This window comes from Apostichopus japonicus, chromosome 8 (assembly GCF_037975245.1).
Source record: "Apostichopus japonicus isolate 1M-3 chromosome 8, ASM3797524v1, whole genome shotgun sequence".
Taxonomy (NCBI): Eukaryota; Metazoa; Echinodermata; class Holothuroidea; order Aspidochirotida; family Stichopodidae; genus Apostichopus; species Apostichopus japonicus.
Window position 1 is genome coordinate 30969051 of NC_092568.1, and position 24037 is coordinate 30993087.

The 24037-nt window shown below is 35.6% G+C and overlaps 1 protein-coding gene across 3 annotated transcripts in view; it reads right to left on the minus strand.

Annotated features, from left to right (window-relative positions):
- Positions 1-54: 54 nt before the first annotated feature.
- Positions 55-24037, minus strand: part of LOC139971556 (large ribosomal subunit protein uL4m-like) — a 30107-nt gene continuing 6124 nt past the window's right edge. For 2 of the 3 annotated variants that reach the window (XM_071978137.1, XM_071978136.1), the window contains exons 6-9: positions 20986-21143; positions 19739-19797; positions 10624-10703; positions 55-7000 (exon numbers count right to left, since the gene is read on the minus strand). In XM_071978137.1, the coding sequence (XP_071834238.1) occupies positions 6807-7000; positions 10624-10703; positions 19739-19797; positions 20986-21143 (491 nt within the window). In that variant the 3' untranslated portion in view covers positions 55-6806. Of the gene's footprint in view, positions 7001-7818; positions 9996-10623; positions 10704-19738; positions 19798-20985; positions 21144-24037 lie in introns of those variants that run through there. The other variant, XM_071978138.1, reaches the window with a different exon arrangement.

Sequence of the window (24037 nt, forward strand, 5' to 3'; positions counted from 1 at the left end):
ACCACGCTGATTGAATTATTGGATGTCACTGGGTTATGTCAGGAGAGGATGCTGTTAGGGTGGGGTTTGGGAGGGGGGGTGGTTGGAGACTACATAACCTTTCTTCTTCATTTTGCTCCTTCATTTTGCTTCTTCTTTTTCGGCTAGTATCATTATGCACCTTGTTCCGCTCAATAGTAAACTTGATATTATTTTTAGAGGGATGGGAACCCTCTTTCATAGCCCTCCTCCAGGACCCTTGTGGACCTCTGTCACTCCTGGCTAATTGTTATTTGTTCATTCTGGATGCTCTCTGGATGACATGATATTACTTATTTCATGTAGAATAGTCTTTTGTTATCAGTTCCATCCCTTGTGAATACTAAAGAGGTCAGCTACATTCACTTAAAGTGAACTTCTGAGATTTCATTCTATCTAGAACATTTTGAAGTTGGGTTATTGGTCAGTCTATTTAGTGGTTAATCTTTATGCTACCAGTTGGATATTACTAGCATTTTCTAACATAGACCCTTTTATAGACATAAAAATTGGTTACAACCTTGAAAAACTTGGTAAGAGCATTATACAAAATATTGACAAAACTTTATACTTCAATATTTTTTTCACCCAAAAGGCATTTTTAAAAAGGTCAGGCTTTGTTATATTCAAATTCAAGACAATTTATGTTTAAATTGTTCTTTTTCTGTTTGTAGTAAATGGTTTGATATTATACAGCTTTTGTAGTTTATCAGACAACTCACCCTTTCACCTTTATTAAATACCAGTGTTACCATGGTTTCATTAATTGAAACAATTATCAGTACTCAAATCATATATTTGTAGATTTCGTAGTTCTTGTTTTGTGCTATTAATGTTATACTTCTCTTTTAAATGTGCGCTTAAATCGCTTTGTTTCTTTCATTTACACTTTTGAAGCAAAGATACTCTGAAGGTGGTAGGTGCCATGGATGTAAACATTGCTGTGTTCTGAGGGATGTGTTGGGGGGGGGGGGGGGGGAGTGGGACTGTGCTGAGGCTTCTATGGGTCCACTGTGGACATTTTTAATATTATGAAAAATGTTTGTGTATTCCAAGCCTACTTCTGCCACCTTGTTCTAGACTATGGGAGTAAATTAAAATTTTCTTGTATTTTTATGCCCCATTAGCAATGCCTCTGGATTTCCAGTAGATGCCAGGAGAAGGGGGGGGGGTGTGGGGAGGGGAATGGGCAGAGGGGATATTATACTATGCTGTAGGGGTCAATTTGTCCAAATATTTAATTTGATGTACAATGATTGTAAACTAGGAATATGAAATGATTTTCATGATGAATGACATCAGTAGTTGTTATGTTTGTAAACTGCTTGCATTCCATTTTTAACATATGCCTTCATTTTAGAGTTGGGCCCCCTGCTACAGAAATATCATGTAAGGTTGATCATAAGGGCTGTAATCCTATAGATATAGTGGGGGAATGAGTGAAATGTGGGCTAGGTGGTGGGGGAAGTGGGGGGAGGCATTTATTGTAGGGATTCATTATATTAATTTCAACAGATGTGGGCTAAAAGAGCGCTGACGTCGGCAGAATTCTCAAAAGATATTTATTTCTTCATGGTTAGCTGTATCATTGCAAGTTTAACGTGCAAATTTTCTGAAAAGGAGCAACGACCCACAACCCTCCACCCCCGCTCCCCTTTTCATAACATATAATATTATGGTTGCATTTAATGCTACTTGAATCAGATCTTATCATTGGTTTTGAGAGCCTGAGGAGGGAGATCTGTTAGTCTTTTGTAGGCTAAGTGACTCTCTCACAGAATCAGGCATGTGGAAGAAATTATTCAGTTCTCTCGGGACATTACAAGATTTTTTGTCATAGGATAGGATGGCCTTTTGACAACTTTTATCAGTTTTTTGGCAGTCAGAGAATTGTATAAATTAATACATAAAGTTGATCTCTTATCAAATTGTTACATGTTTTCCTGATTAATTTATCTCTGCGTTGGCTTTGCACTTATTAAACTTTTACGATACCGGAATATGCCAGATATCTCCAGATATGATCAATTCAAAGTTTTATTTAACCATGTTAGGATAGAAAAGGGGGGGGGGGGGAGAATTGAACCCATTACATGGAAGTATTTAGTACTTTGGGTCATTTTTCTCTTTGGAGGCTGTTTTAATCCCTATTGTAATGATTTGGCATCTGGTGTTATAAGCTATGCGGGAAAAGAAAAGTGCACCGATTTATATGTTTTAGCCAAAGATTTTATGCGATTTAGATTCATTGGAGATGCCTACGAAAGAGAAACCAAAACAGCGTTATGTCTAGTAAGTTTTATTAGCATTAGAATAAGAAAAACAAACAATAATAATAATACTGCAGTATTTTACCAATTTGGCATCTTGTATTATAAGGTATGATCCCAAATAAAATGCAGGTACACTTGACATTGTATATGAAAATGCCAACAATTTACAAGCAATCCAGTTGAGAGGTTTTTTTATTCACTAGAGAGTACAAATTAATTATAAAAAAAAGAATTAAAAAAAGAAAAAGATACATCAATATGGTAGTGTGCTGCACTAAGGGTTATGCAAGAAATAAGTTTTCATGAATATTCATGACTTTGTTTGTGATTACTTGCATAACTAAGCCATACTATACCATGCTGAAATCTACAATCTTAAATTTGTAACAGTATTTTTGCTTGAAACTCAGTGTAAGTCAAAAGCTGGGATGAATAATTTTGGTGATTGGGTAATAGGAGGGATCACGTGATGGGAGAAGAGGGGGTGTTGATGGGAATGGGGTGATGGGACTGGAAGAAGCATGCATAGACATGTGGAAAATTGAAACTAACAGAGTTAATGAGAAAGGGTTGGTTTTTAATTGATGAGAGTAGGTTCTAAATCCAGTAAGAAGTGTATATTTCATAGATATTATTAAAATATTAGATGCATGTTTGACATATTACTGAGCAGTCTGATAAACTGGAGGAAGGGGGTGGGAATGAGGTTGGGGGTGGGGGGGGGGTATAATGATACAATCTGATCTGATAAATCATAAAACTATATTATGCAATTGTTTACACTTTGTCAATATTCTTAATAAGAAAATTGAAAATTGAAAAGATGATATTAAATGTCATATCAGTTATAGAAATATCAATAAATGAAACTTCTCATTACAGCATAAGAAGATTGAGTCATTTTTTATTTCATCTCTCCTTTATGTCCTACTTTCCAGTAGTAATGTGAAGAGCACTTTATTTTGATTGTTCCTGTCATGAGTTTCAATTGTTTTAATTACTAACATCCTTATGATTTCCTGCAACAGAACTGATTCAAGAATGTCAATATTAATTTCCTGGTGGCCTAGTCTTTTTTTATGTTCTGTGTACTTTTCTAAATTTTTAAATTTTTTTTGGGTCAACGTTAAAATGTTAAGAGTCCTGTTACACATCATTAACACTTCTTTAGAGAGGTTTGTCCATTCACCTCCTTGAAGATCATTTTCAACATCACATTTGGTGTCCTCAACACCAGTTTTATGCAACCCCAGTTTTGGCTTTCATATCTTTGGAAACCTTCTGATAAGGAAAAAAAGTTTTGTTTCTCATCAACAGTTTTGGTTTCAAGAAGGTACTTTATATGTTAATTTTCTGGAGAGGGAAAGGGGGGGGGGAATAATTAAACAGGAGATGGGGGGGTCATTTATATTTTCTTTGTACCAACTTACAAGTTTGATCTGTGAGTGATATGAATGTCTTAGTAATATGAGGTTGGGGGAGTGGGTGTGAAAGTTCCTGGTCATCTATAAGTATAGATGTGTGTACTACTGGCAGGTAGAGGTTTAAAGGCCTGTCACATTCTAATATGCCACAAATGGAAATTAAAATCTCCATTTTCAATGAGACCGGACAGAGCTTTATCAGCTTCATCAAGCTAGGGGTATTTATGAACTGAACTAAATTCCAATCAGATTGTCTTCATAGAGAGGATAATTTCCTAGCTTGCTTTAATGATGTAGTTCTTACTGTCGCCACTGTAGGCCGCACCTAGCAGTTTTGGGTCTGGAGATGAAAGATTTGTTGCTAACTTCCGTGCTTTCTTAGAGTGACTTTTATTTGTTGCCCCTGTCACTTTATATTTATCCCTGCATAGAGGTAACTGTTGACCTACATACTTTCATGTTTTTAGTGTTTATTTTTCCAGTGATCCTGTTCGGAGGCTTTTCTGATTCTATCAATGACACTCAAATGAGAATTAAGCCGGCTGGTTTATTGGGAGGTCTCCAAAACAATTAAACAATCTCTTTGTATGGTACCTGACAAGATTGGTAAATTTTTGTGATTGGTAATCTTTCGGTTTAGGTAATGTATATGAACATGATACACACATGACAAATAAGAGGGACATGATATGACGATACCAAAAAGTACGGATAAACCAAGGAATGATAAATTGCTGAGAAAAACCAGAGAACCAGTCCTTTCACTAATTCGTAAAGAATAATGTCAATTCTTGTGATTTATGTTCTGCCTCCATTGATCTTTTAAACTATAGATGTAACATTAGTAGCGTTGTGCTATTATCTTTGTGTGCCATCCCTTCTTTACCTATATGCTTTCCTGTATAACATTTTGTGAACTTCTTTTAATTTCTATTTAGGTTTAGTCACTATTATTTCCCTTAATTTTCTTCTATTCAATTTTTAAAAAGCGATAGGAATTAATGTTTTTAATTTTTGCCAAGGCAGAAAGCAATTTGATGCAATTGCATGTGATGCCTTTGCATGAAAAAACTGGAAGTCAAAAAGCCAAGCTTGGATGAACTTAATAAGTGATAAAAAGTGGCATGTGGGTGGGGGTGGGGGGAGATGAGGGAATTCTAAATCTCCCCCTATCTGATTTAAGTTGGGTCATGGACCTTTACGGAAGGGCCAGAGCTGCCGCAAGGATTTAATAAAGGAGGGGAGGGCGACCCTGAGGTCTTTGTTCATTTTGTTGACATCCTGCTTACCTGTACATGACAACTCAATCTTTAACACCCTTTGGCCAGTAATACCCAATATGACAGATATTTCTAATTTGCAAGACCATAGCAAAATATGCTTAAAAATTCCAATGACTTCATGATGAACCAGAATGCAAAAACGCATTGTGGTTTCGATGATGTAACATGAGCAGTTTTCTTCATGAATCTGACAGTGAGGGTGTACATTTACAATTTGGCCTGCCACTGAACATTCTAAATAGATGTGGCCAATGAGAAGAGGTGACAAACAATCACACAAAGAAGAAGAAAATGCACATGTTTATAGTTTCACACTCTTGTAATTTGCATCTCTGTTTCTTAGCAAAAATCATTTTAACAAGATTAATTAGTTGTTTATTTAACATTTAAAAAAAATAAACAGCTGGGAAATTCAAAAAAACAGAAACACCCTAAAGAACCTTATTTTGACAGGGTTTGTGGTAGTTTTAAGGTACATTTTTGGAGATGTAGACATCCCATTTGATAGTTCAACTTGTATTTTCTTTAAGCAGCATATTGAAAATATTTCAATGATCAACATACAAATGCAATGATCAACATACAAATGCTATCTAGTTACTTTGAATAGGATATAACCTTTGACCTTCTCACAATGACAGCATTCGTGAAAGTTACTTTTGAGTGTTGTTAAATACTGTCTATGGAGACATGCTAGGTTCCTAGGGTAAAACACTGATTACTGTCTTTCAACAGCATAAAAGAGGGAAAAGGACTTAGACGGCAGAGTTCTTGAATGAACCTGAGATAAGAGACTCAAGGATACACAGAATGAAAGATTCTTTATACAAGAATCTGATCATCTAATACATTAGCTGTTAGCTAAGCTCCAATTGATTGAATCAAAGAAAACATGAAAATACAACCAAAGAGTTGTTTTATTCCATATTTGTTTAAACAAGCCTGTGCAACATGAAAGATCATTGTAAACTAGAATAATCTTTGCTGTCCAAAAACATCTCAGCATCACCATAAATAGAAATGTGGCAGAAATTGATGGCCAGGGTAAGAAGTCAATTGTTTGTTGGGTGGGGGGGGGGGAGGGAGGGAGAGGTAGTATTGAAGCCTACTGAACATTACTTGTTACAATCAAAACCACTTTCATAAATATGTAAAGATTTCCTTTAAATTGTATACAAAAGATAGCTTTCATATTCTAGTCATTGATGTTTATTGTTGGAGATTGGACAAGCAATGAGTGGATGATAGAGGGCGGTAGGGAAGGTTCACTTTTGAGTGTCAGCTAAACAGCCTTTACCGTACATCAAATATATCTCACTTTACCCATACTTCATCCAACATAATAGTAACACAGATGTCAATTGCTATTCCTAGTTAGGGATTCAGGTATCTTGTTTTTATTCTGCCTCTCGTATAGCTTCCAGCCTCAAGCCGTACACTACTGATATACTGATACGTTGTGATTCAGTCAGTAAGCAACTGCACCTACTGGAATCACTAAATCTATCCATGCCACATTGTAGCAATTCCACATTCCTTTGTTTGCTAATCTAAGCTCATTCGTGGATTAGTATGGGTATTAAACTGACCTTTATAGACGCTTGATATCAAATGTAAATCATATTCAGTAAACAAAGGCTCAGGACATAATTCCGCTCTCTGACAAGAGATAAAGTATTACTTGTGAGAGCTTTCCGTAAACTGCACTCTCACCACCAAATGACAAACCTAGTTTGCCCAGGATCGACAAAGCGTCCTCTGTTCTCGTATTTATATTTTCCAGAGCCCTAAGACTACAGGATCCTTCTTCATTCTTTTGATGAATAACTCCTTCCTCTGTGAGGATCCATCTTCAGCTGTGATCTTAAAATTGGTAGGTCCTGTCTTAAATCTGGGCTCCCATACTGTTTTGTAAAGAACATTAAACGCAGCTCCAAAAAGTTGACAGCATCCAAAGTCATCACAATAGTTTCATGTTTCAAGAGACTGTAGCAATTGAGCCCTGTGGAAACAGTGACAGAGAAAACAACATACAAGAGAGGAAAATCTATAAATAATATTACAGTATTCTGAACTTAGTGACAAAAAAAAGGTGTTCTAGGACACTTCATCAAGGCTACTTCCACAACGTGATCATGGATGAGCTACAATTTTGACTCTATAACAACTACTATAACAAAAGGAAAGGTAGACACATTACTAAAATAAAGTAACTTGTTACCTTTTATAACAATAACAGATTCATTCCTATAGAAAAGTCTCAAATACAGTTTATATAGTGATGGTTACAGCTTTGGCCATACAAAGGAGGCTACATACATCTGCTATGAAGTGTGATAGGTCTAGAGATGGTCTTGGCTTTGAGAGACAAACACACGTTTAGTCAGAATTCTAAACATCTAATATTGTGACATCAGTACATTACAATAATCTGATAGAATAGCTTCTGTTCATACACAAATGATGGTGTGCAAAAACTTACGTTGTAAATGAGACAAGGCGGTTTAAAGAGATACGATTTAACCAAAGCATGCATGTACATGTAACACATGAGGAGACTACCATATGAGGAGAATACCAGTGAAACATCCCTGACATCTAACAGATCTCCAAATATAACATCATCAACTTTAATTTAACAAAGAAACATGAATATTGATCAAACTTGAACAATAAATCTTTAATAGCTTCCTGGACCAAATTTAGTCTCAAAACCATATCTGAAAATATATAATTTTTCAGTTGGGAGAGCATGAGATTGCCTCCAAAAACAGAGAGACCCCCCCCCCCCCCCCTTCATACAACTGTTAGAGTTGGTACGTCTGTTAAACCATCATCCAAATGAAATCCCGATACAATTCCTACAAAGACGAGGAAACGACTTCCTGTGTGGCTAGTATATATATTCCTCTTATATCTCTTCCTTCATGCCAAGGAATGTGGACAAAAAACCTACATTCCTGACAACAAAAGAGGATATGGGACAGGTTTTTAAAGGTGAAGTGACATAACTATATCTGCTGTAAGCTATTTTCAATAAAACCTGCCACAACAAGTTAAATCTGAAGAAAAGGGAACAGAAATAACAATGAAAGCAATAGGAAGTGGGCTATTGGGCCCCAGGCATGATGACCTTGATTTTTATGCTCTACCACCAAAGGAATATTGATGAAGAATATTCTTTTCTCTTCATCTGTTTTCATCCACTTCATTTGGCAAGGACTCAAGGTTCACAAATATGTACATGCATACTGGAATTTAACTCATTTCTTGATATCAAATCGCACAAATTCTTGATGATAAGAGAAAGAAAGTTCGGCTGTAGGACTGTGAGTATCAACTAACCACAGAGGCCTGACAGGTAGTAAACATGCTGCTTGATTTATGACATACAGAAGGACTTGGTTCAAACTGCAAGATATTTTCTCTTAAGCTCTCCAGTCCCATGTTTGAATGGTCATGTCTCAACAATCGAAGAGTTAGAGAAACATTTACAACCTAGACTGCTATCAGCGGTTCCAAGTCTTACGACATACCAAAATTAGTTTTGTGCCTGCAGTGATCCTTTAAAGTTTCATCATAACCTGTTTCTTTGTCACCAGAAGACTAACCCTTGTACTTCCACCATGATTTCAAATTGATTCCACATAAGAAAACCTATCAAAACCTCACAAAGCTGACATGGATCCTACTGCTAGACCATCGCCTGCTGCGAAAACATACGTTTTCATCCGAGATGAAAAACACAGATATCAGAAATGAAAGCGAGAGATACACAACCTCGCTTTGATCTCTGGAGATTGCACCTGTACTGTACCTTTGGGAGCCCCTGGGGTTCCAGGTGTGAGGAAACCCCACTCACCTTCTATTTACAAAGACAACAAACAGAAATGAATGGGTAAAAGGCCCACCCGTCTCAGGAAAAACTTGGGTTCACATAAGGGCAGACTGGTTGAAAATGTAGAATTAGATGTGACAATACTGTAGAGAGTAGACTGTATGATGTCATTCACCAAAGACAAGATGAAAAACTTCTAAATTTCAAATTGAGTTTTGTTTAGAGCTTTTCACAACTTCAAATTTCTTTGAGAGTGCTCTTTAATGGGATATTTGGCATCAGAGAACAATATTCCACACTTATTAGTTGAAAACCCATCTTACTTAAAATATTTTGTCCATAGCTCGAGATAGGAGTTGACTGAATGTAACTTGTTTTGACCGACTCAACCTTTGACCTTGCTTCAAGAAGTGGATCACAGGAGACCTGTGGTCTGTGGTATGTAATCATGGCAGATGTTCTTGAAAGCTAACTTACTTAATCTTCTTGTCAATTTATTCTTGAAATGTGATACACTTGAAATGTTTGCTTGGTTGTCAATATTCTTTGTGTTTAAAATTTCATCAAAGTGAAACTATTTTTGTGGAAATATTACTTTCCTTAGTGGAAAAAAATAATATAAAGCTAAACATTAAAAATAGAAAAATCCTGTACAGCTCAAAATGTCATGATGACATCAATCACTCTACTGTTGCCAGATGCCTCCTTAAAGTATCATCAAATTTAAATAAATCATAACTTTGTCATTCAAAATGCTAGGATGATGTGATTTCGATTTACATCTATGCAGAAAATTGTCATTTTTTTTTTATCAAGCTACCACCTTCAGCCACCTATAGAAGTCATCACCCACGAAAGTCAGACAACAATGATGAGAACTGCCAGAATATGTGAAATGTGAAAGACAAGTAACCTTCGTATTTATGTGACTCTTTGTAAATTACACATTTCCATTATATTGAAGAAAGCAAACTCCTGTCATTACCGCAGGAAGCATGTGCGTAGAGCAAACAGACACATCCCTAGTGTTGTGGCGGGTTGCTTGGAACGACACAAAAACAGACTGAAAGGTAAGATGCTGATGTGCAGAATCTCAGGTGCTGAGGTTCAACACCTGTCTTTGTTGCTATGGAGATTAGAGAGCACGATAACAATGGATCTTGTGGCGCCAATTCAAGGAAGAGAAGTAGGAGAACAAGAGGAGAAGAAAGCAAGTATCCAGGGTAGCCTTGAAATGAGAGAATCTAAGAATGGACCCCAGGGTTAGTGAGAGGACAAATCACACAGGGAGAAGATGAAGTTAGACTGGGTTTGAGAGAGGAAGAGACTGGGAATCTCATACATCGCTGTTATCACAGCAGACGTTGAAGGAAAAATTAGACTAGTTATCTCCACGGACTAATAATACGCACGAACAAATTTGCTTGTCAACAGCTATACCTGTCAAGACTGGTTTGCTCTGAATGGTAAATTACCATATTGTTGCTAATGATGACATAAAAGGAATTTAAAAATAGCAAATGATAATCACTAAGGAAGAATGTTCACAACAATACCAGAGAGTGCAAAGACATAGTTGAACCTTCATTCTTACTTTCTTCAGAGCCAATTGCTTTACAAAGTGTTGCAAAGAGCAAACCAACAGATATAGACAGCATTTGTTCATATCAAACAATCCCCAAAATGTATAGAAATAACATTTATATCCAACAATGTTTTTTTGATGGGTCTCCCCCACCAAAAAACAAAACAAAACATGAACAAAATAAAAAAATGTGATCTCTTACCTTCTGTTGAAATGATATTGTATGTCTTAATTTTGTTGATGGCATCCATAAAGTTTTCAGACATTTCTTCCAAAGGTTTGCTGAAACCAAGGAAAAAACAACCAAATTTAAAATACTGAGTATATATAAAATTAATCCCAGAATCGAAGAAAACTTTCTTTAAAAATAAGAGGGATTGTGGAAGGGTGGGTAGTGAGTTGGATGGGACAGGTGAGGTGGGATATGGTAAAGGATTTAGCTTCAAGAGGATAAAACAGAATGCTTACACTATTGCATCATTACAATATCGAACTATTCAATTTTCTGTGTTGTGCTAAATAAGTGGAAAGTCTAGCCAAGAAATGCTACCAACAGTCTCTTCAGAGCACTATTTGAGGTTTGTACATTTGACATGCCTTCCAAATATCTGATCTACTGAAATGCCATGTGCTGCAGTTCATTAGTTGTAACATGGTTCCCACGTTTTTTAAACAAATGAAATTTCAGACTTCTTCAAGACCAATACATGTCCTACTGTTTACTATGAAGCCTACACACCAATGATGGTGTAATGTTAGGCTACCTAGAATTAGGCTACTTAATAACTGAAACTCCTGTTAATTTTTGATGAGGAGTATAACCAAAGAGCCATGAACCCCAAACATGGCATGCTCTAGCCATAACCTTTCACCACAGTTTGATTTAAATGCCATAAATTTACATTATCTCACATTTATTAAGAGCTTTGCTCACTGATTTAGTTTTTTTTTTAAATAGCTTGAAACTGGTATTAACCAAGCACAAAGAAGTTGCAATAAAACACTGGCCACAAGCCAAACATGTGATCACAGGTTCTGAAAGTTCAAAGCTGGAATTACTTGACTCTTCAAATTTCAATGGCTTTCAATTTACACTTAATCGGTTATCAACACCTTCCTTATTGAACCTCCATTTGTATAAGGTTTGGGAATATCATTTCCTAGAAATGGATGGTGCAAGCCAAAACCTCAAAATAGTTTGAAACATTTTCAAGTTTATTTCTCCTAAGGCTAAGCTTACAGTAAGACCACTGATTATCTATAAAAACGAACCACAAATTCTTACAAATTGCACTTAATATGGTGATATTTAAAGGTTTGCCACAATCGGAGTTGAAAAAGTTTGAGCACTATTATAGCTGTGTCATTTCAAGTTAGACTGCTCATTGTCTAAATGTAGTTTTCATATTAAATAGTAGCATCATGAAATCTTTCAAACTATCTCTCAAAAGTTTTGCTGGGATGATGAGGTTTTCTATTTATTAGTTCTCTAATGCCTAGAGAGCAAGGAATGGGTTTGTTCTAGATATACAGGAAAGTCAAGCCAAAACCATCACTTTCTTTACCTCATGTGATAGATATACTTGTGATGAATGATTTGCTTATTCCAGAACCCAACACAAAGTTGTTCCTTGGTGAGGGTGGGGGGGGAGAGGGGGGGAGGATGGGAGGGAGAGATCTAGGTTTGAGATAGGACACCAAATCACACTTTAAGCACTAGTGGCCATTTTTTCCCTAATACTTTCCCAAGTCTCATTATAAAGTTTACACAAGTTTATAACTTACAAGTTATGCTTGGAAGCAATAATTCGAATCCCAAGATGCAAAACATAGATGAGATTTAAGTGCAGCAAGGTCATCACTCTCTGTGCCTCTCCATAAAATGGTTACAAGATCATGTTTCTGCTCGATTAGAAGGTCATCCATATTAAAACGCCAACGTGTAATGAGGTCAACGTACCTAACGAGCGATGCAATTATAGCACCTTAAAGCAGTGTGCATTCATGTTATCTTAGGGCAACTGGTGTGTTTGCAATTAATAAATCTTCTTTTGGCAGAGATACTTGCAGGTACCATCCCCCCCCTCTTCCACCCCCTTCTCCTCCCCTTTCAATGTTTTGACAGATACCAAATCTTGAGTGTTTTGTCAGGTTTATTTCATTTATCCAATATAATTATGATCATGTCACAACACCTTCATGAGGTTGAACTTTTGAAGTTTCCTTTCTTCACACAAAGTTTGATCCTCCCCCCCCCCCACTGAAATCCTCTTGTTGCTCCAAATGATTAACTATTCAAACCTGTACAGACAGTTTTGTGTTTCACAGTTTTGTGTTTCATTTTAATTTGCTATTCTTCATCTTTATCATTCAGGATGCAATTTCTTTTGGACTAAAGAAACCAAATATCAGATCTATTCTTCAATAGTTGACTACATGGTATTACCACATTGTAGCACACCCAACATGAAATGCAGCTATAACCTTTTATACATTAAAATTTTGATTTTAAAGAATTCTTTCAAATCATATTAGTATGGTCTCGCTGTTTTCCCCTCCTCCCCCTCCCCAACCCTCCTCCCCAACCCTCCTCCCCCAACCCTCCTCCCCAACCCTCCTCCCCCAACCAAAATGTATGTATGTAACAGCTGATTCAAACAGTATTAAAGCGATCTCTGTGTTGAGAATCAAAAAACATATTCACACCTGGTAGGTACATCAGATGAAAGTCTAGATACTTGTGTTAATAACACATTCGCAGGGGTAAGAATATATACACTTAAATGTTTGGATCGTTACTGACAACTCAGTGGGATCTCCCATCCGGATGTTACCGAGTCAATGTTTATATTACAAACATTAGTGAATGTAATAAAATAGAGTTTAAATGGATCAATAACAGCATAAAAGTATGAACATCCTTACCACAAATATTTCAAAGCAAGTAACAACAGAGGCTGTAAAATTGTCTTTTTTAGGTTTCATACCTATGACAAAGCTAGAGCAGTTCAAGGTTCCCAGACAAGACAACCAGGAACGTTAAAGTGACAGTATTCAGAAGGAATGATATAGATTATAGTCTAACAGTACATCCGCAACAATCTAGAACTGAGGTTGGTAAATTTTCAAGAAGATTGAATACAAAAGTACCATGACAATGCACTTTAATATTAACTTGACTAGCCAAGTCAAAACTTTTGAAAAGTTTTAGGTTTGTTTCAGAACAATGTGATATTTTATATTATATAGATAAACATTCTGTACAACAAAATGCTGGAATTAAAACTTGTGTTCATTAATAACAATTTATTAACATTAACATTCATTTACCTAGTGAAAGAAAATCTAATTTGTCTTTTTATCAATAACTACAATGTTCTCCAATCGTACCCTCTTCTTCTGAATACTCTGTTGTTTTTGTAAGATAACAATAGGCAACCAAATGTAAATCACTACCTTAAAATGGAGCACACTTATTGTTGGTTCCCGGACAGTTGAAAGGGGGGGGGGGGGAGGAGGGAACACAGGAATGCTGAAAGGAACATAGACAACTGCACAAGGGACTGCCAATGATAGAGGATGCATAGTTAAGGGAACATGAAATGACGGGCCAGGACTGCTATCATTACCAGAAGCAATAATCAATTACAGAATACCGTAAGGGACGCTTAAAGGGAACATGTAATTCCATCTATACGACCGCAGGGTACAGAGTATATTCAATTAGGGCGTCCATGTTTTGTTCATAAAACAAAGGTCTGTAATGATATGCTGCGATTCATATGTACGAACACACATACTATGCCATAAGGGAATCTAGCTGTTTCAATCATGGCAACATGCCGAAAGACTCTTGAGGGAGAAGCACTGTTTGGTCAATCTTGTGCAACATGATGGCATATACATATGCACAGTTGCTGTAATTATCACCTCTTTCACTTTGAAAATTGTGAAACATTTGATGAAATATGCAAAAAATATGAAAAACAAAAGCAGATTTGCTTCTCTCTGGCTTATACTTTCCCCAGCAACCCACTAAAACTCACTAAAAGTTGAAAACATTTTGAAAAAAAGAAAAAAAAAAGAAAGAAAAGATATATAGGTCATCAGATTGACTAGACAAGTTTCACTTGAAATAAATAAATGAAATAAGCTTTGTGAAGGTTTTGCCAGTAATTCAAATAATTACTAGTACTATGTTGAGAATTTAATCAAATTAATTAATAACTTACTATTTATCTAGGTAAGGTGCATATCTTAGTTTGATCAATTGTAATTTGCTTTTAAGTAAAATTTGGCAGACTTGGAGAATCCATTTAAGGCAAAGAACTTTTTGGAAAATGAAACTATATAGCTGTCCTTTAATTTACAGACACATTTAAATGTGGGTCAACAATTCACCAGGTCAGTTTGGAGGTTTCAAGTTGTCAAACTTTCACTCAAGATCACTTACTTTGAGTTAAAATGTAACAGATTTTGAAAGGTTTGCCTTATGTGCCTTAAAGTATCGGGTGAAAAGCATTGTGGGAGTTAATTGCTCGTTACTCTGCCTGTGTTACATATCGAGTGATGAAACTAAAGAGGAATGGAGGTGTTTATGCCCTGCGAACCTAGACTGATCTAATGTGTCTGATTAAATGGATTTTTACACCCTAAGGCTAACAGCCAACTCAAAACGTACTGATGTGAAACAGCTTGATGACAAAAAAATTGTTTTCTCACTACATAAAAAGTGCTCCACAATTGAGGAACTCTTTTGTATAACACTCAAACACTGGCATGAGTTTTTGATGACAGGTTGTAATTTTTGTGTCAGTTTATAGAAACTGTTTTGACGGATTTTCGTTTGAGATCACATCCTTTTTGACTCGTTTAGACAAATTTTCTCATGGCTAGTTGTCTTAGCAATTAGTTTAATTGAATTGTCTGTAAAACATTTGCAGCTTTAGTTACAGAATTGTTTCATTTGAGAGTCACTCCTGCCTACCTATCCATTTGTCTGATTATCTGAAGCAATAAATGAAAGATCAACTTGAAGAAGACAAACACTTCACATGATTTCTGTTTTCCTTCAATTGAAATTTCAAAATTCAAAGTAAAATATGGGTGAAAAATGTGTCTTATGAAGAAGCCAAGTTTGTTAAACAATCATTAGAATTAAAATTCAATAACTAATTCTTTTATGCAGAATTAGACGGCACTTTCAACAGATTTGAATGTAAAGAATGTATAGCTAAAATGTAAAAAGTTTGGTCATACAAATTTCATAGAAAAAGCTAGATGCACGGGAAGTGATACATAAACTGTCATGTCCAATTGAAATATAGATATAAAAACAATAAACCACTAACGAGTATGGCAAGTCATTACAACATGAAAGGAAGTCTACTGTCAGAGACATTTCGATCAAGGCCGGCTATAACGTAATTACTTCTATCAAAGACATTTGGCAAACTGTACATTTTAACATGATGCAAACATGTATGTGTAACTTTCTGATTGAACTCATTATCTTACCCGGCCACAGGAAACACATTCAGGGCAAAAGTTGATTTAGGATGTGGTAAATATTATTGGCAACATTCCAACTATTACCTCATAATATTGTCAAATATTTGAGTGGCAAACAATACGAAAGTAAGTGACACTACTGTTTTTACAGACAGAATTGTGTATGAATTATATGTATGATGGTGATGCTTTATAGGTAAATTAGCTAACGGTCGATCCTTTTCACACTTAAAGAAGTAGTTTATTGCCATATATCTTCAATGAAATTCCCTGACAGAGACATCAAAATTTAACACTCCTAACTATGTGCCAATAATGTACTTGTTCAAGTACACCATAAGATCTGGAAATCTGTTGCCTTGTGATGTATACCTTCTTAAACTGGTCGTTTGTTTGGGTACAAATGCACGTGTAATTTAACTCTAGTACTAAATGTCTCCAAATATTATTCAGAGTGACAGAACCACCAGAAAAAAAGTAATATTTGAAAACAAACTGGCAAAATTCATGGACAACTTTTGGTGTTTGCCACCTATTGTTTAAATGCATCGTTAGCAATAGATCCATGACGTTGCATCAAATTTGGGTTGTCAATGCATTTTACAAATTGATGCACTGCTATTTCAGCTCAGGCAACATTTCATAAAATATGCAGTGCCATTGATGCAATGAAAATACTTGTTGCTATAGTGATTTCCATATAAGTCTGACTTGAAGTGAATTTGCTCATTCTGTTACACCCATAGTTTTACCCTGCTTGGTATCAAAGACTGACAGACCTTCATTTAGTTGTTAATTTCTACTGTAAACTGTCTGATGTGTAATTTCAAGAAACTTTCTAATTTGGTGTTTTTTTTTCTCTCTCTAATAATCCACTTCATTGTAATCCATATCCTTCTACATCTTACACAAGGCTTAGTTCCATACCATATCTTGCACCTAATAGCACATTAATGAAAATAAATTAACAAATCATTTATTTCCAAGATTTACTTCACAGTTATTGCTATAGGTTTGTGTGGAATGTACTTTGTACTGTATAATACTGTACCGTATAATACTATTGTGTATTGACTGAGGAACGACCGTACAATGTTATGCCGAAAATATTTTTTTTTTCTTTATCAGAAGGTGAACTACATCTCATGTAAAAGCATCCAGCAGTCACTTGATTACCTGAGGCCTTAATATAACTGCAATTTAAATCTAATGAAGCCTTGTTTCCAAACAGAATGGAGCAGTGATTGGCCTCCCAGTGGCTGGTGTTATCCGTGTCACCACTAATTGCCGAGCTTGCTAACTTACAGGGGGTATTTAGAACAAGGCGATATCGTACCAGCAGGGGGTTTTGAGGGAACTGTTTACTGTACTCTGTGGGATATGCTGTGCGATCTTGTAGAGTTTGCTGTGCGTGAGCGATGTATCGACTTTCTACGGATAATACTCTCTCCCTAAATAATTTGAATAAATATGTAGCAAAGCAAAAAGGTTGGGTAAATAATTTAATTGAATGAGGGAAAAGGACAGCTCATTTATTAGTCAAATAGGGGACTGTACTATTCAGAGGGTATCAGACATAACTGTATGTACGTTCAGCAAATCTGGAAGCGCTTATGGTCCTCAAAACTCTTCATTCCTATTTTGTATGTATTGTTGTAAAGATTTCCTTTCTAGCATTGAAGTAATTGTTTAGGCTAATTAGGGTCTACCTGGTGACAAGTAATACATACACAAAACCAGTTTTGTCATGAAGCCAGGAAAGTGACTCAAATGAATTTGTCAATTTTCCCCCCATATAGAGATATGACAGTGATAATTACATGAATCCATTGAAAGCATAGATTGTGTACACAATCTATATAATTCCCTCAGTATTCAATTCATCCCATCACAGCTGCAAAAGCAAGGCTGTTGTGGTGGCGCTATATCAGAATGACAAATCTAAACCTAATCATGACGTTGACAGCTTGGACAACAGCTACTTCAAGTCTCACTTGAATCTATTTCGTTACACAACATGTTATTGGGGACTGTTCAACTAGACAAATCTAAACCTCTCCTTAATTACTTGTGATTCTTGGGAGAGCTTTTCACATCCATATCTCATACCTGCTAACTATATATAGTTTAGGTCTGTGTCATTAAACCTTTCAATTTAAACTGCAAAGTGAGATTATTGAAACCTTTTTTGGTTGTACAATAAGGTTGTGGAAGTTACTCTTTCGGCTTCCCAAACATTTTCAAATAAGAAGAAGGTATGGAGAAAGAAGGCAGAGGAAAGAGTGGGGAAAGGGAGAGGGAAGGGAGAAGGTAGGAGGGGTGGGGGTGATGTAGTGAAGGGAAGGAATGAAGGAGTAATTCCTTGGCTCTATTTGACTTAATGTGAGTTAAAGAGAATCTATGAATGTGACTCTCAACATATTTGTCAGACCTTTGTAAAATCAGTTTTTTTTATTTGTGTGTTTGAAGTAATGTTTGTATGGTGAAAAAAAGGCCAAGTGGTTATTTAAATTGAATTAATGATTATAATTTCAGACACAGATGGCACTTGTGACCAAATTATTGTAAACTACATTTGCCTTCATAAGCTGACTTAAAATTGTTCATAACTAGAAATATGTCCAATTATGAAGCAAAACTTTAAAAGACCCTTGCCTAGCCACACAACTGATGAAAGTTTATTTCAACAAAAGTTGTTTTGAAAAAAAAAGACTAAATAAAAACACAAAACTTGTGCTTTGTTTCAAAGACCTACTAACTAAACCTAATATTGACAGTATCAAGGCATGAACAAACACAAATGATACATTGAGATGAAAGCAGGTGTGCACATCTGGAGGAGCAAGTCAATACAAATATTTAAGGGATAAGCAGAAATCCTGCTAACTACATGAACAGGTACAGAATATGTGAATGTCTCTTTCAAAGGATGCTTACGAATTGAATCAGCTTAATAGCGGGAGAAATGTATAAGGTTTGTACAGTCATTAACCTATGGAAATGTACACTTTCTACATCTTCAACAAAGGTGATAATAATGCTCCACTTGCTATGTGTATTAATTTCAATCACCCATATGGATGGTAGCTTTGAAAGCTGAGGCATATAGGCATTGGCCTGTGCTAACATTAGTAACAGTTTCATATTCCTCATAATCCTACAATACTTTTTCATGATACTGCCCTGGGCCTATAGAATATAGCCTAGGCCTATCCCAGATTACAACATCGGCCTCAGTTTCTCCGTACCCTTCGTGGCAAGTCAAACGTTTATAGTAGATATTTGCAAGAAACCTGATTGGACTGTATCATTATTATCACCTTCATTGAAGATGTAGAAAAGTACATTTCCATAGATTAATGACTGTACAAACTTAAACGTTTCCTTCGCTATTAAGCTGACTCAATTTTTTTTTAATTTTTTTTTTTTATTTACTCAAATCGCATCTACTGGTCCTTTTAATTAAGGTAATGAATATTTATGACCTACAACCAAAAAGAAACAACAATAACTACAGGGAACGTGATGACTCTGTTTCAATTGACTAATGTATAGAGAAAAACAAAGTAGGATAAATTTATATTTCAACATTTTCTCATCGTCTTTCTCTGTGGTACAGCCTCTACTATTGTACATCAAACTACATATCATCTTATTAAAGTTGCTTTAGCATTGTCTTAAAGTGCTATGATGAAATTTTAGCAGATCAAATCCCTTCCCTCACCCCCCCCCCTCCCCCAAGAAAAAAACCAGGGGTTAACATTTTTTTGAGTAAAATAAGAAAAAGATTGAAAGTTGATACTTACTCATCTACAAATAAAACAGATTCTCCCCAGTACCTCTCTTTAGCAATGTCCTCTAAATACTACAAAATAATGAAGAAAAAAAAAAGACACAGATTATTGAAGATACCAAAAAAATCATTACTTTTGGAATGAACACTTGTACCCTAGATACTTTTGCTGCTTTTTCATAAAACATTCACTAAACAGAGTCCCCTACACAGGTTTAAGATGGGTGGGGTGGGATGGGGGGTTTGGGCGGAACTGGTAACAGACCAGTGTTCTGTGGCAGAGAAGAAGGATCTGTGTGGCAGCACCACACCTGAGTGAAAATTATTGCCTTGGAAATAACTAAGGGCCTGGTATGGCCTTGCCAGATGCCTATGTAAATGACGCCTGTCCTAATCAACATATATCCTCTCTTTCAGTGCTAATACCATCACATACTCTGTTGTCCTTGGCAAAGTATTAGCAAAGCGTAATATAGACGAAACTATGATCTTCCAGGCTTTGTCTACAAAGTGTGCCCTTTGTTGTTGAAAGCTTGATTTGATATAAATTGAAAAACTGCTTAAAATAAGTAACTTTTCATTCACTGCTCCTCAAACAAAAAGTGTGTCAAACCATCACTTGTAACCTATCATGTTTATGTCTAAGAGCCCAACTCACTTGAAGTAACATGTTTTTATCTGACGGAAACCACCAAATTAACATCTTTCTGGTTGTACAAAGGAATGCTGTAGTCAGACTTGAGGTAAGTGCACAACAGTCCGAGTGCGAATACAAGTAGAATTCCCCTTGGTGTGAGTAGGAGTGTAGCCTCTAAGCTTGAGTACGAGTATCTAATACTCAATAGTATCTATGCACGATTGCTAATATCTACTAGAATTTGTGTACGAGTAAGGACTCACTAAATATCTGGTGTAAGCAGATCTCCATGAAGAATGAAAATGAATTTGTTGTTGCCAAGGAACATTTTGCAGAGCATTCCACAGAATGATGAAATACTTGCTAACAAAATACTTTGTGGATGAATAATTTAAGTCGGCTGTCTACATCTGATACTAACATGTTATCCGAAATATGTATGAAATTAGAAACAAAAAAAATAGGTATGTAATTAAAAGAAAACAAAATAGAAATGTAATTAAAAGGGAAATGATAAAAATATGACATAATTCATTACATAAAGATATATTACATATCGCATAAACTCAACTCAAAATAAATGAAGTATATTTACATTTTGCTTTCTTAGAATGAACACTCACCTGAGGATCAGAGCTGGGTATATCTAGAGAGTCTACGATACAAAGATTATCCTGAGCATGTTTGATTGACATCGCTATCCTCAGCCCCCAGGCTCTAATGGGAGCAGGAAGGACATACCAGTAGGTTCTACCACCTCTAGGAGGGTGTGCTTTGCCACCTGTGTAAAAAGCATACATGTGTCTTAGCAACAAACAGGATATTTAAGGAAACCTCCTGTACATGACAGAATCCATGAATGATACATGATGTGTCTTAGCAACAAACTTAACAGGATATTTAAGGAAACCTCCTGTACATGACAGAATCCATGAATCATACATGAATGGGTCTTAGTAACAAACTTAACAGGATATTTAAGGAAACCTCCTGTACATGACAGAATCCATGAACATACATGTGTCATAGTAACAAACTTAACAGGATATTGAAGGAAACTTCCTGTACATGACAGAATCCATGAACATACATGATGTGTCTTAGCAACAAACTTAACAGGATATTGAAGGAAACTTCATGTACATGACAGAATCCATGAATGATACATGTGTCTTAGCAAGAAACTTAACAGAATATTTAAGAAAACCTCCTGTACATGACAGAATCCATGAACATACATGATGTGTCTTAGCAACAAACTTAACAGGATATTGAAGGAAACTTCATGTACATGACAGAATCCATGAATGATACATGTGTGTTAGCAAGAAACTTAACAGAATATTTAAGAAAACCTCCTGTACATGACAGAATCCATGAACATACATGATGTGTCTTAGCAACAAACTTAACAGGATATTGAAGGAAACTTCATGTACATGACAGAATCCATGAATGATACATGTGTCTTAGCAAGAAACTTAACAGAATATTTAAGAAAACCTCCTGTACATGACAGAATCCATGAATCATACATGATTGGTCTTAGTAACAAACTTAACGGGATATTGAAGGAAACTTCCTGTACATGACAGAATCCATGAATGATACATGTGTCATAGTAACAAACTTAACAGGATATTGAAGGAAACTTCCTGTACATGACATAATCCACGAATCATACATGATGTGTCTTAGCAACAAACTTAACAGGATATTTTTTGGAAACCTCCTCTACATGACAGAAGCCATGAATCATACATGTGTCTTAGCAACAAACTTAACAGGATATTTAAGGAAATCTCCTGTACATGACAGAATCCATAAACATTCATGATGTGTCTTAGTAACAAACTTAACAGGATATTGAAGGAAACTTCCTGTACATGACAGAATCCATGAATCAAACATGTGTCTTAGCAACAAACTTAACAGGATATTGAAGGAAACTTCCTGTACATGAGAGAATCCATGACACTGCTACCAAAGGCTTTAGATTTAACTTCAAACTGGTACTGCACATTCTTCTCAATAACAGTTTTAACAAACATTTCAATCTAATTTCATGATTGCGGCCAGATTTCAAGAACCATTAACCCCAGCGCTACACATACTGTTTTGATTTTTTTTTAAATTCCTCTTCAGTATTGAAACATGACAAGGTATCTTTCAGGGTTTTTTTTGTTGCTTTCTTTAAATTCTTTCACATTCATCTTGTTTGTATTGCTTTTATTTCTCTTTTGCATTTAATTCTGTAAAGGGGAGCTGCCAGTAAATGCATCTAGCTTCCTCAGCTCTCATTCATTTTATACTTTGGCATTGATTCTTGTTACATCCTTTTTTTAGTACACAAGTGAAAATAAATTGAACTGCAAAATTTTAAGTGTAGAAATAGTCAATTATTCAAAGCTGTTTGAGATGTAACAACTTGAGATTTCTCCTCTTAAATGTTCATAACATCAATAATGAAACATATTTTGAACAAAAATTGTTGAATGTTTTAAGTTTCCTCATGCTTACCATTTGCCTTATAAATCCATTTGTTAATTTATTCTTGAAACTTGGAATACTTGAAATGTTTTTTAAGCATTCAATATTCTGTCAGCCTAGGCATACTGATAAATTTTAGCAACTTAAAATGCATTATGCTAATTTAAGGTTTGCTATATAAAAGCAGGCAAGAAAACACATTTTCTCATTTTTGCTTCCAATATTAATGCTGTTAAGATGGTGATGAATATGCATCACAGGTTATTGTATTTGTATAGATGTGCTACTCTGGTTTTAGAGAAGAAAACTACATCTAAGTAAATCAAGGTAAAGCTTCTCAAACCCAGTGATGTTTATTAACAGAATAACAACACCTTGCTTTTACTTGATATGCTGTCGCAGAAAAAAGGTCACATTCGGCCTGTACTACAAAGAACATACAACTCTGCATGTGCTTTGAAAGACCTGGTCATGCTTCATGGAATTGGACACAATCAATTATTCCTCACATTTGGATAACTTGGGGGGATTCTACCAAATATAATATTTTTCAGTTTGAAACCAAACTTTGAATATCAAACAGTATGTCTATAGAAGATGTACTTATCCGATGTATCTAGTTTATAAATCACCAATTTATCAAGCCACAAAGGCAGATACTGGATCAATAATTATACTTAAAGTTACATTCTGTTTGTTTTGTAACTTCAACGTGCCTTTTATTAAATCCCTGCTGCATGATGTCATCTCCATTTATCAACCTTTATATTCAACTTGTTAATGTTATCTCTGATGGGGCTAAATGCTTTAAATACTTACAGTAGGCATTTGGTGACTGAAGCTGGAACCTAGATGCCACTTGATAAACAAGTTATATTTAAATTGAGAAGATTTTGCCTAGCAATTTGATTAATTTTTGATCCAACTTGTTGTCAATGATATATAAATGATTGTTGTATTGTCATTTACTCTCTAATACTGGCCTACTCTGCAAATTGCTCAAACTAGGAAGAGTGAGGTTTTGATTCTTTCAAGCACCTTTACTTCAACCAGTGCTTTTCTCTGGTTCTGGTATAAAATTAATTGAGAACACCTGGTTTTAATATAAGCTAGGTAGATGGGAAGGTGGAATAGTCGAGAGAGGTTAGAGAGAGGCACAGTAAATCCATGTAACCGATTATGGCA